At 41.8% G+C, this 13,156-nt stretch overlaps 1 protein-coding gene across 1 annotated transcript; it reads right to left on the minus strand.

Annotated features, from left to right (window-relative positions):
• Positions 1 to 510: 510 nt before the first annotated feature.
• On the minus strand, positions 511 to 8,109 carry LOC113019526 (high affinity immunoglobulin epsilon receptor subunit alpha-like). The gene is made up of 6 exons (XM_080298842.1): positions 8,072 to 8,109; positions 7,449 to 7,484; positions 7,019 to 7,279; positions 6,694 to 6,939; positions 6,440 to 6,607; positions 511 to 1,361 (listed from the first exon to the last, which is right to left on the minus strand). Exons 1-6 carry the CDS (start codon positions 8,100 to 8,102, stop codon positions 1,207 to 1,209), a joined length of 897 nt encoding a protein of 298 aa, XP_080154968.1. The 5' UTR covers positions 8,103 to 8,109; the 3' UTR covers positions 511 to 1,206.
• Positions 8,110 to 13,156: the final 5,047 nt, after the last annotated feature.

Below are 13,156 nucleotides of genomic sequence, written 5' to 3' on the forward strand. Positions count from 1 at the left end.
CTAGCGACCACATAAGGTATTAACCCAAGAATGGCTCCTACAATCCCTCTTGATCATCAGAGGGACATTGCTGATGTTTGTGTGTGTGTGTGTGTGTACACACACACACACACACACACAAGTAAACGCCCACCCACAAATACCTTAATGTGTCCACATGCCATACCCGTGGTCATTTTTGGTGTTGCTACATTTGTTACAAGAAAAAATCCATGGAAGAGAAAGAGTAATGGGTACAGAAAAAAAAATCAAAAGCAACAAAACCAAGTTTCATCTCTGAGTCCACTGCCCAGGCCTCACACATGTGCTTATAGTTAAAGCCATACCAGCTACCATCCATTACTTTAGCATACACAGATGTGGTTCTGAGGAATCTGTCATCAGTTTTCTTGGAAACACTTTTACCAGTATAAGTAAATCCATTATACTGTGCATAAAGGTGGGCCAAGCATGTGTCCCGTGTGTGATAAACAAAGAAAAACCTTTAAGTGTGTAGAAAGAAGAGTTTCATTTGATCATGATAATCATTTTATTTCACAGTGAAACAGAAGGACAGTTGTGCATGTACATGACTCCTGTGTATGATAGCATAAACCGATTAAACAGTTTTCTTCATTTAAGGAATATTTCTTAACTGAGAACTGTAGTCTCCTCATCCAAACTAGAGAAACTTGTGTCATCGTTCAAAGATTACTGACCTGTTTACTGGCTTTCACACCTCCAAGCAACCCAAAATGCTGCAGACAGACTCCTAACACGTTCCAGCAAGTGAGCTCACATTATTGCATTTATTCCAAGACTAAAGACTAGGATAAGGGGAAGGCCCACTCCAGCTCCTTTTAGCCCACTGCCATATTTTTGAGCTCCCTTCAGGTAGTCTGGCTTCCTCCCCCAATCCAAAGACATACAGTTAGTGGGTTAAATGATGATTGTAAAAGGAGCGTGTAAATGCGAGTGCGAATGGTTTTCTGTCTCTCTGTTTTAGGCCTCGGGCCACCCACATGACCCTGAATTGCACAAATGGAATAAAAATGGATGGTAAGATGGATAATATATGAAACGTTTCAGATCACATAAGATCTGCAGATACAGTTGTTTTTCTTTTTTAAGACAGTTTAACCACAAGATATAAAAAAAATCACAATCTTATGGTCCGTTTGGCCTCTCAGGGCCACCGTACAATCTCAATAAAATATAGAAGACTGCTCACACACCCCTATTAAAAGTCATCTTGAACCATGATGGAGACAAAGAAGAGCAGCTGTACATTTTTGCCTCTTCTTGCTTCTCTTTGATGTCGATTTGTCCATGAGTGACATCTTTTGTTCTCACTGCTGAGTCGACTGCAGCTGCATCACTCTCTGCACAAGAAAACACATAAAGCGAGCATCAGTGCAGGCAGTACAGTCCTACAGATACTGCTGCTGTTACATTAACGATGACATAAAAATCATTCAGATTAATCATGCTCCACCTTTTTGTGCAGGACTCAAATGGCAATAGATGCAAAACTGATGTCATACTGCTGCAGGTAAAAATCATTACAATAATAAATGTCTTGTTTATGTTTCTTAACTTTATGTGCATTTAAAATCATAAAATCTTGTTATTATGGTTATTATTTAAGTAAGTATTTTCTTAAAAGGTCAGACTATGAATAGTAAACACAGCCAAACATCAGGATAGAGAAAACAAAGTAAAAAATCAGTGGCATGAAAGAATAGAAGGGAGAGAAACAACTAAACCTGGTATGTGGGGTTCTTTTAAACCACCCTGTCCTAGATTCCAGGATTCAAGGTCACCTGATCCAGCCTTAACTATGTGCTTTAGCAAAAAGCAAAGCAAAGTTTTAAGCCTCATCTTTTAAGATTAGAATCCAAACTGGAAGCTGGTTCCACAGAAGAGGGGCCTGAAAACGGAAGGCTCTCCCTCCCATTCTACTTTTAAATACTCCAGGAACAACAAGTAGGCCTGCAGAGCGAGAGCGGAGTGCTCTAATAGGGTGATATGGTACTACAAGGTCATTAAGATGGGGCCTGTGTGTCTCTTGTTTTATTACAAGAAACACACAGACCTGCCACAGCTATAAATGAACGTAAAACACATATTTCCTAATGTGTTCTCAGCCTCCTATAGTTGTAGATGAGGGGAGGTAGCAATTTTAATACATAAAAATATTAATTTCACAGTACTTAACACAGTTATAGATCCAGAGGGTAGATTCCTAATCATTAAATGATGTATACTTAACAAAAAGCTATGTATTGTTGATATACATGGCCCAAATGTTAATGACACCTTATGTGGTTCTGGAGGTGCTCTGCCTCCGCGCTGAGGCTCTGGCTTGGGTCTGTGGGGGCTTGGTTACTGGTTGGTGTGTTGTCGGGGTTGTGGGTATGTGCACGCGGGGCCAGCGTACAGGACCTCTGGTGTCCTGTATGCCAAAAATGGGGTCCTCTTTAACTGGTGGGGAAGTTGTAACATCCTTGCAGGAGCTCCAGCAGGTGGGGGAAAGCTATAGTAGAGGTGGAGAATGAACTCAACCTGGGTGTCTGGTGTCTCATGTAGTCTGGGAGATGATTGGATAACGGGGTGGGTGCAGTTTCCTCTGTGGTGGGGTCGGGGGGGCCGCCTCGGGCTCTGTGGGGCTTGGTGGTGCTGGTACTGTTTTCCCCGATCCGAATGGGTCTTAGACTCCATCTCTCTGGGAATACCTCCCCAGGTTTGGGAGGTTATTTCTCCCCCACCACACTCCCTGCCGGTGGCTGATGCCCCTCAGCCATCGGTGCATCAGTAGTTCTCAGTGTCTGGGGCTTGGCGTTCAGGTATGTACCTCCTTACTTCTGGTGGCTGCTTGGCGGGGCCTGGTGCCCGTGGCTCAGTCGGGCCCTTTCCGGGGGGTGGGGGGCCCTCAGACCCTGGGCATCTGGGCTCGGTTTGCTCTGGCACAGCAGGCGTAGCCGCTGCTGGCAGATCCTAGCCTTGTCACCACAGCCCCCTGTGACGATGAGCTCTCATTGTCACTTACTGGGTCTGTTGACCCAGCGTTTTAAGTTTTAGTTTATTTGGATGTTGATGTTTATTTTTAAGTTCTTTAGGCTAGCTAAGTTAATTTGTTCATTAGATTCCCCTTTTGTTTTCTACCCCTGTGTTTAAGTTTCCCTCACCCTTTATGTGTTTCAGGCTGCATGTCTTATGTTATCCAGTTCCTGTTGTCATGTCTGCTTTCCATTCTGCTTCCTGTTTTATTGTGAAAGTCCTTATCCTATGTGCAGTGTGTCTAGTTTTGCTTCACCCTGTTTCGTTAGGTCTGATTTGTCCCACCTGTTCCCCATCCCCTCATTATCCTCCTGTGTGCATTTAGTTTGTGTTTTCTCATTCAGTTTTTGTCAGGTCGTCTGTTGTTCCTTTTCATGTTTTCCTGTTGCCAGGATTTCAACATTCAAGGTTTTGTTCTTTGTTGTTTGTGTTCAGCATTCAATTTTGCCAGTTTATTTCTATGTACTTTCTCCCCAGTGTGCATGTGCCTTTTTGTTTTTGTACCTTTTTATCAGCCATATTCAGTGTTGGGAAGGTTACTTTTAAAATGTATTCCATTACAGAACACAGAATACATGCCCTAAAATGTATTCTGTAACGTATTCCGTTACGTTACTCAATGACAGTAACGTATTCTGAATACTTTGGGTTACTTAATATATTATCATGCTTTTTACAACAACGTGAATGTACTATTGCTGTGTGATTTATTACTATTACTGAAGGTCCGCGACTCCGAACTGTAGTAAAGGGACCTCTGACTAATACGGCGGGGTCCCTGTCGGCTCGTAGCCGAAAACTAGCTTTACTTTGTTGTGTGGGTCAATTTTTCTTGCGAGAGACAGAGAGAGGCGTTGAAAGGCTGCTCCAACAGAACTTATTGTTTTCGGAGGAAAACACGAACACGGTGTACAGTCGAGTCTTAATAGCTTACTTACAGCTGGGCTCGTCAGGCACTCTTCTTGGCTGAAGTGGTTATTATTATATTTACATGCTTCCAGCGCCCGTTTTTGCTTGATGACAACTCTACTTTTCCACTCCCCTTTTTCTCCCTCCTCGCGCTCACAGACCCATAACGTGTATGGCAGTCCATTCTCCCTGCAACACGGACTACACTGCCCATGATGCTACATTCTTTAGAGCTATGCTTGTAGCATTCTGCCTGTTAGCTTAGCACAACAACAACAACGAAAAGGCGCTCTCTCACCCAGGAAACACACAGTCGCAGAGAGAGAGCGTCACCCTGTAACCATGGCAACCGTAACCCTGCCGCCTGGAACAACAGAACGTAGCTGTCAAACAAAACCCAAACAGTCCTGACCCGCGACAATATGAAACAGGAAAGTACCGCAGTGTAATCCATTTATTTCAACAAAGTAACTGTATTCTGAATACCACCTTTTTAAACGGTAACTGTAACGGAATACAGTTACTCGTATTTTGTATTTTAAATACGTAACGGCGGTACATGTATTCCGTTACTCCCCAACACTGGCCATATTAAACAGCTCACCTTTTGTTAATATTCAAGGTTAGTCTCACGTCCATTCGTGTTTTAAATAAATACTTAAATAACAGCAAATACTTAGTATTTACTGCACACTGCAGCCTACAGTGCGAGAGCGAAGTGCTCTAATAGGGTGATATGGTACTACAAGGTCATTAAGATAAGATGGGGCCTGATTATTTAAGACCTTGTATGTGAGGAGCAGGATTTTAAATTCAATTCTGGATTTAACAGGAAGCCAATGAAGGGAAGCCCAAACAGGAGAAATATGCTCTCTCTTTCTAGCCCCTGTCAGGACTCTTGCTGCAGCATTTTGGATCAGCTGAAGGCTTTTCAGCAAGTTTTTAGGACATCCTGATAATAATGAATTACAGTCGTCCAGCCTGGAAGTAATAAATGCATGAACTAGTTTTTCAGTGTCACTCTGAGACAGGATATAATTTTAGAGATACCAGAACTAAAGTAGAGATTGTATACTGAGTATATACTTTCACAAGAGTACTGCTGTGAAACATGAAGATGGGGCTGAAACACAAGGCTGTATTTGAATTGACTGACCACAGACCTGCTTTCATGAAACCCCCGTAACCATAGAAAAATGCGGCAGGATGTCAGAGAAACTCAAAAAATCATTACATTTCCTCAAGTGAAGTCCACAGTTGAAGGATTTGTGACTAATAAAATTGTGCAGAACTGATTAATAATTTAATGTTTGCCTTAATTGTTTGCGTGTGTATGTGTGGCCTGCAGTAAAAGTTGAGCAGCTTATGAGTTTTCATCTGAAACAGGAAACTGGATGAGCACAGAGCTATTAGTTCTGAAAATACTGTTTGCACACAAGGAACAGGACTCACCGCTACAGACTTCTACAAACACAGAACAGCTACTGTGATCTATGGCATGATTGTAGGCTTTAAATAAGCTTTTAAAAATATGTATCACTAAAATTATCCATACATTTTCTTAACAACTGTAGCGGGAGAACTGGAGCTTATCTCCACTGGGATAGTGTGAAAGGCAGTTTGCACACCAGACAGGTTTCCAGTCTGTCACAGGACTAGGAAACACAACTTAACAATCTATCCAATTTGAAATCACTAGTTAACACCTATCATGTCTTTAGACTGTGGGAGGAAGAACTCACTCAGCACAGTGAACTGTTTAAACTGCACGTTAGTGTGAGGTGAAGAGTAAAGATAGTCTTCTTTGCAGTGGAAAGTTTTAAACCTTGTGGTCTGTAACCATGAAAGCAGGTCTGTGATGGTTATTGCCACTTAGAAGAACAACCAGAATGCTTTGCAGTCTGTTACTTCCTCATACAGACCTTTATTTTGTCTCATTGCTGTTTTGGGCCTCCTCTTGAGCCAGAAAACAATCAGAACATTTGATATTGGCACATTCAAGCCCAAGACCTTTGTTCTAATTTCTTCTGAATGCCTATATTGAATATGATAGAAGACATAAAATATATGTTTGATAGCTAAGATTACTTTTGTATTATTATTATTAGTTTAAATATAAAAAGTACCTTTTGGGCAGCATTTGACATGGTGGTTAGCACTGTTGTCTTGGAGCAAGAAGACCCTGTATTTGAATCTACTATCTGTCTGGAGTTTACATGTTCCCTCTGTTTTTGTGTGAGTGCTCCTCCAAAACCATGCACTTAATAGAGTTAGGTTAACTGATGATGTCGAGGGTGTAGCCCACCTACCTGGGATACTCTCCAGACCCCCTGCTACTCTAACTGGACAAGTGAATGGATGGATATTAAATAATAAGGAAAACTCCACAGAGCTGCTTTTATACAAGCTTCATCTTTCCTTTGAATATTGTTAAAATTGAAAAACATACTAATGTGAGACGTTCATGCAACAAAAAGAGTGAAAGTCTCACCTTTTAGTTTCCTGTCAACATGTCGTTCCACCAAAACAACCAGTAACATCACTACTAACACAACACAGACTGTTCCAGCTGTCAGCAACACGGGGACAAGTGGAGAGGAACCAGCAGAAGAGGCAGGTGGAGGTGTGGATGTAGGTGGAGGTGTGGTGGTGTGTCTCTCTAAAATAAAGCAAACACAGTCATTAAGTTGTCGTCAAATTGTGAATGTTGAAAGCTGCAGAAACACAGACAGGTGAGTGTGTCACCTGTGACAGTGATCCAGCTGGATGGAGACTCTCCATGACCGCTGATGTCACACTTGTAGAGGCCTTCATCAGACCTGGAAACATGCTGGATGGTCATGTGACCTGTAGAGTCTTTCCCAGTGAAGACGCCATCTTTGAAGAAAATGGCTGTGAGGTTGGAGGGAGTGGTCTTTGTTTTACAGAGCAGAGTGACGTCATCTCCCTCCATCACAGGGAGGACAGGACTCTGCAGGATCACTGATCCACCTCAACACAGAGACAAACTACAGCATTTCATCCATTTACACACAGCTTCATCAACACTAACTCCACACACTCAGCTTACCAGTGACTGTCAGGTTAACCATGTTACTGATGGTACTCTGATTGGACTCACACCAGTAAACTCCAGTTTCCAATGAGTAGATGTGACTGATGTTACAGGAAGAACCAGCTGGTTTTCCCCACTCTTCACACTCAGCTCTGGTGTCTATGCTTGTGTTTCTCCTCAGAGTCCATCCAGCAGAGCTGTCGTCCTCCTCACAGCTCAGAGACACAAAGTCTCCTTTAAAGAACTGAGAGCTGCTGGGACTCACAGTCAGACGAGCTGTGATGTTACAATTAAACATTTCATTGTTTTGCAAAGTAGAACTTCGAAAAAATTTTTTAAATGAGAATTCAACTATTTTTTCTGTGGTTAGGGCTGCCACACTAAACATGCCAGAATAAGAAGCCAACAAACAAATATTTTAAATATTTAAAAGAAAATCACTGACCTTGGTTTGTTGTCCAGCAAAGCATTGAAGTCAGAACTAAAGATAAATGACACTTAGGTTGGTCTGGAAAATAATAAAGGGCTGTGGTTTATTTAGCTCATTTTCAGCCCCCGAAAAGTATAACAATCATTAAAAGGTGGAACTGGATGCAGCAAGTTTAGAAAAAAGCCAGAGATAATAATAACTCTGTTTTGAAAGTGAAAGGAAAAGTTTATCTCAGCTTTATTTATAGATCTCTGGTCCACTCACATTATTGTGCAGTCACGTAAATGTAAAAGGATTAAAGAATGTGTTTTAACTGCTGTAGAAAAAAAGACGTCTTCATAGTTTACACGTCCTCTCTGAATACTCCACAGTCAAAATATTTTTTATCAATAGTTAGTCTGATTATAATTAGAAATCAGAAACATTGTAACTCTGAGCATGAAGTCATGTGTCCTCTTTAAAGGTAAGTTCATATAATAACTAACTAAACTCTGTCAAGTTCACTGGTTAAAACGGTAAAATGTCCCCTTTAACATGCTGTTTTTAACAGCAGGTTTTTATCTTCTCCTCCATCATTGTTTATCTACAGAACAGAGAGTAAAAGTTCAACATTCAAAAGAGAGAATTTATCCACTCACAGAGCAGACATAGTAGAGATGCGTCATCCATTGTCCTCTTGACTGATGTGACCTGTTTTCTCTTCTTGTCATAGAGACACAGTAAACTCCGCCCCCTTCCCCCACATGTTTTTTTTTGCCTATATGAATGATGTGTGTAACAAGTAGATTAAAAAAGAAATTCAAAAATGTTGTTTAACAGAAAATAGTAACAATGTTTAGAATGTTTTTGCTCTTTGAAAAACATCGACTCGTTTTGAATTTGAAGCACTGCACAAACTGAGAACTGTGGAGACCAAGTGACAGTTTTTCCCACATATATATCTTTAGATGCTCAAAATATACGAGCCTCCTTTTTAGAAACTGGTCTGTGCCCATAAACCATGTGTGCAGGCTGCTTTCATGTTGTTTTACACCAGTTTTGACCCCACCATCTAAATGCTGAAACATTCGACCAGACTATGTTTTTACAATCTTTTGCTCTCTGATGTTAGTGAGTCTGTGTGAATTTTGACCTCAGTTTCCTGTTCTTAGCCGTTGTTACGTCCTGTGTAGTGTGCATACCGTGCTCTTCTGCATACCTTAGTTGTAATGAGTAGCTATGTGTGTTGCTATCAACTTATCAACTTAAAGCAGTCTGACCTCTGACCTCTGCCATCAACATGGCAGAGAGCTCTTTCTCTCCTTTTCAGACCATTCTCTGTAAACTGTACAGATGGTTTTGTGGGAAAATCCCAGTAAATCAGAAGTTTTTGAAATACTCAGACCAGCCCGTTTGGCATCAACAACAATATCTGACCAAATATCATTTTTGTTCAATAAACAAGTGGATACATGCAACATTACATGAATTGTTATAGATGTAACAACTGTATACAACAATGATAATAAAAAATAAACTGTACATTGTTACATTACAGCATTCCGTTGGATTGATGTGGATGTCACTCTGAGATGTAACACTGGCTGAATGTTGTTTCAGACCCAACATACTCATCCTGGATAGCAGCACTCCCCCAGCAGGACAGTTTACCCCATTACACCAGAAAACATCACTCATCGTGACACAGGCTCCAATATGCATGGGGCCTCATTACTGCAATACTCTAATACTACATTAAAAAACCCCAATGATTAGCGATAATTATATTGAAAAACACATTTTATTGTCCCCTCCACGAATCACTACCTTAACGTGGTGGAGGGGTTTGTGTGTCCCAGGGATCCCAGGGGCTATGTTTTCTGGGGGCTTTGCTCCCTGGTAGGGTCTCCCATGGCAAATTGGTCCTGGGTGAGGGACCAGACAAAGAGCGATTCAGAAGACCCTTATGAAAAGACCATCGAGGGAACAGTTCACCCTGCCCAGGATAGGGTTACCCGCCCTGGAGCCAGGCCCGGGGAGGGTGCCCGAGGGCAGGTGTCTGGTGGCCGGGTCTTAGTCCATGGGGCCTGGCCAGGCACAGCCGGAAAAAGGGACATGGGCCCATCTTCCTGAAGGCCCACCACCCGCAGGAGGCACCGCAGGGGTCGGGTGCAATGTGAGCCGGGCAGCAGCCAGGAGTGGCTCGGGGGGACTCAGAGTAGAGTCGCCACTCTTCCACATCGAAAGAAGCCAGTTGAGTTGAGGTGCTTCCTGGGTAAGGTTCTCCGGGCATGTCCCACCGGGAGGAGGCCCCAGGGCAGACCCAGGACACTGGAGAGATTATATCTCTCGGTTGGCCTGGGAACGCCTTGGTGTTCCCCCAGATAAGCTGGAGGAGGTGGCTGGGGAGAGGGACGCCTGGGCTTCTCTGCTTGGGCTGCTGCCCTCGCGACCCGGCCCTGGATAAAGTGGAAGAAAATGGATGGATGGACATTTTATTGTTTGATATGAGTAATTTAGTAATTTAAATTTAAATATGAAAAGCTGTTTTTCACTATGTGATCTGATTGCAAACACAGGATTGCTGGGCAGGACTCAAATGCAGGACTTGGAGCTGTGCAAGGAGAAAAGGGTTTATTTACAGCACCGGGTGAGATATGTTCATACAGTGAATGTGGCAAGTAGGTAGGATTTGGAGAAAATGTCCAGGGCAGACAGGCGGAGGTCCAGGAAGGTCTATACAAAGTAGATGGAGAACAACGATTAGGAAGTGAACCAGGCAACACAGGAAAGATACATCAGAAAGAGCCTGGGCTGCACTTTTTGAAGTAAGTACAACGATCCAGCCTGAAACAATCAGCAGAGATGTGCAGCAGGTGAGTGGAGTCCAGGATGGCACAGATACCCAGATGACGCCCTTGTGGTCATTCATTTACAGGTTACAGAGATTTCCATCCAGACAACAAGCATCTTAACTGGGAGAGAGAAAGGGCAAGGAGGAGTTGTTTTGGGTGGGATAGTGAGATTACCAACAGCTTTTATACCTCCTACTCATCTCTGCAGATACTGATATGACACTTCTAGGGGATGATGATGATGATGGGCCATAGGATGGACATTCAGCAAAATATAGCCTTGCAACAACAACATAAAGACAACTGTAATGTCTGCGAGCATGGGGCAAAACAGAACCACAGGTCCTCACTGACTGGACAAGCACACACACTCATTTATATCATTTCTCAATAACTGTTTCCAGTTGGACCAGCTTCTACATATATCACACAGACACATGTTACAGCATGAGTGCATGTTTTTAACATATAAGTGTAATTTCTGGATCACCCATTCAGCCAAGTCATTGACAGCACTGCTCTGATACAAAGTCATAGTAGTATATGCACCCTGCTCTCTGCCACTCTTCCTTTTTTTAAAACAGTTTGTTTTCTTGTCCACAGTTAAAGTGTTTCAGAAAATTTTGCCAATTTAGTGTGTGAAGTGTAAAATAGCTGAGCTGAGGTAATAGATTGACTTTTCATCTGAATCATTATTGACTGAAATTAAGGTCCTAATACTGAATAAAAGATTAAAAAACAATGAACCTGTGTAATAATACTGACAATAGAATAAAGTCAATTCAAAGTTGCTCTGTTGTCACTTATTGGTAGTGATTGTTTGGCCACGTGACAGCAGTATTTATTTTTTTATTTAAAAAAGAAACCCAACAATCTTCACCCTCCAGGGCCAGTTTAGTATCACCAATTAATCAAACTCCATGCAGGTCTTTGGTCTGTTTGAAGAAACCCTGAGAAACTACCCAGTGAGAACCCCCACAGACACGGAGAGAACATGCAGACTCCTCACAGAAAGGGTCCAAACAGCAGGTGGATTCAAATCCTGGAACCAGAATAAACCAGGAAATAAATGAATGTGTATTTTTCGTCTTTCAGAGGTGGATTGTTTTTGATTTCCTGATTTTGAACCTGTATGATATCAAAGACATACAGGTGGCTGGAGCTCAGGTGGTAGAGCCCGTCACCTACTAATCTGAAGGTTGGTGGTTTGATCCCCGTCTGCTCCATCAGAGTACGAATGTTAGATAGGAATCTCTTACATAGAGAAAGAACCTAGAGAAAATATGCTTGGTTGAAAGAGGCAAATTCGAGTACTCAGAGTACAATAAGAACTGGTCCATTTCCCATTTACACACCAAACTGTCACTCAGGTTACAATCAGAGCAGCCCCTTCCTCCAGAGTATGTTTTGATGGCCAACCCTCATTTGTGAAGTCCATCAGTATGTTTCTGCCTGTTCATGTTAAGTGACGGCTGTGTGCAGACAGGAATAGGACCCAAGGTGCAGACTCCAGAGACAAACTTAAACCGAAACAGCTTTAATGCTGAACTCAAACATAACATAACTGGAAAAAATCAAAATAAACTAACACCGGCGGACTGACAAAACACACATCAAAATAAACAGTAGATCACGACACGGACACAGAGAAACACAGGGCTTAAATACACAGAGGAGCAATCGGGGAATGAGTAACAGGAGGGAAACACAGCTGGGGCAAATCAGGCCTAACGAGACAAAGGAAGCAAAACCAGACACATTAACATGAGACATGGACTTTCAAAGTAAAAGAGGAAACATAACAGAGACTGAGCAAAAGACACAGACTCACATGCAGCTACTACTTATATATGACCAACTAATGTGATTGGCCAGTCATTAGCAGTGAAATATTAAATAAAATATTCATTCTGTTAGAGTCTGACACACAAAATAACTGTAACGTGTGTGTGTGTGTGTGTGTGTGTGTGTGTGTGTGTGTGTGTGTGTGGAATATAGATTGAGACATTGTTACACTGTTACATGTTTAAATGCACTGAGCTGCTGTGATGTGATTGGCTCCTCACATATTTGCATTAACAAACAGTGGGACATGTGTACATAATAAAATGGCCAGTAGGTTTGTACTGTGATTAGAACAGTTACTCTTTTATCACATGTTGCATGTTGATTCTTCATAAATGTGCATTTATTTAAATCTCACTGTCTCCGCTTTCTGTGGAGGGCACAGATGAGGTCATAACATCATTACATTGTTACTGAAAGCATCACAATTAAAAGTATGCAGAAAATGAAATTTGAAGTTAATGATAATAATTGTGTAAACTACACTTTAAAAGTGGAGATATAAGTATTTCATTTCTAAAAATAAATATATAAAGTTAGTTTGTACTATGTGATCTGAAAGTACCAGATGCTTTCAGATGATCTTTCAGTGTTGGAGGGCTTGTTGTTGCCATTAAGTGTCAGTAGATGGCAGCACCAGGCTGCAGTTTAAGCTTGATCATCAGAGGGACATAGCTGATCTGTGTGTGTGTAGTCCCCTCATCCAAACTAGAGAAGATTGTGCATGAATATTAGTCATCATGCACAAATTACTCTCCTGTTTACCGGCTTAAATAAATCATCTCTTTCACCTCCAAGCGATCCAAAATGCTCCTGACACGCTCTAGCAAGAAAACTCACATTATTGCATTTTTATTCCCCAACCCTGAATTGCACAACTGGAATAAAAACGGATGGTAAGATGGATAATATATAAAAAGTTTCAGATCACATAACATCTGCAGATGTTTTTCTTTTTTCTCTTTTTTAACACAGTTTAGCCACAGCAGTGATTCTTGATATAAGGGACAAAACATGTCCGGCAGATAAAACCCAATTTTGTGG

This window comes from Astatotilapia calliptera, chromosome 3 (genome assembly GCF_964374335.1).
Source record: "Astatotilapia calliptera chromosome 3, fAstCal68.1, whole genome shotgun sequence".
Lineage (NCBI taxonomy): Eukaryota > Metazoa > Chordata > Actinopteri > Cichliformes > Cichlidae > Astatotilapia > Astatotilapia calliptera.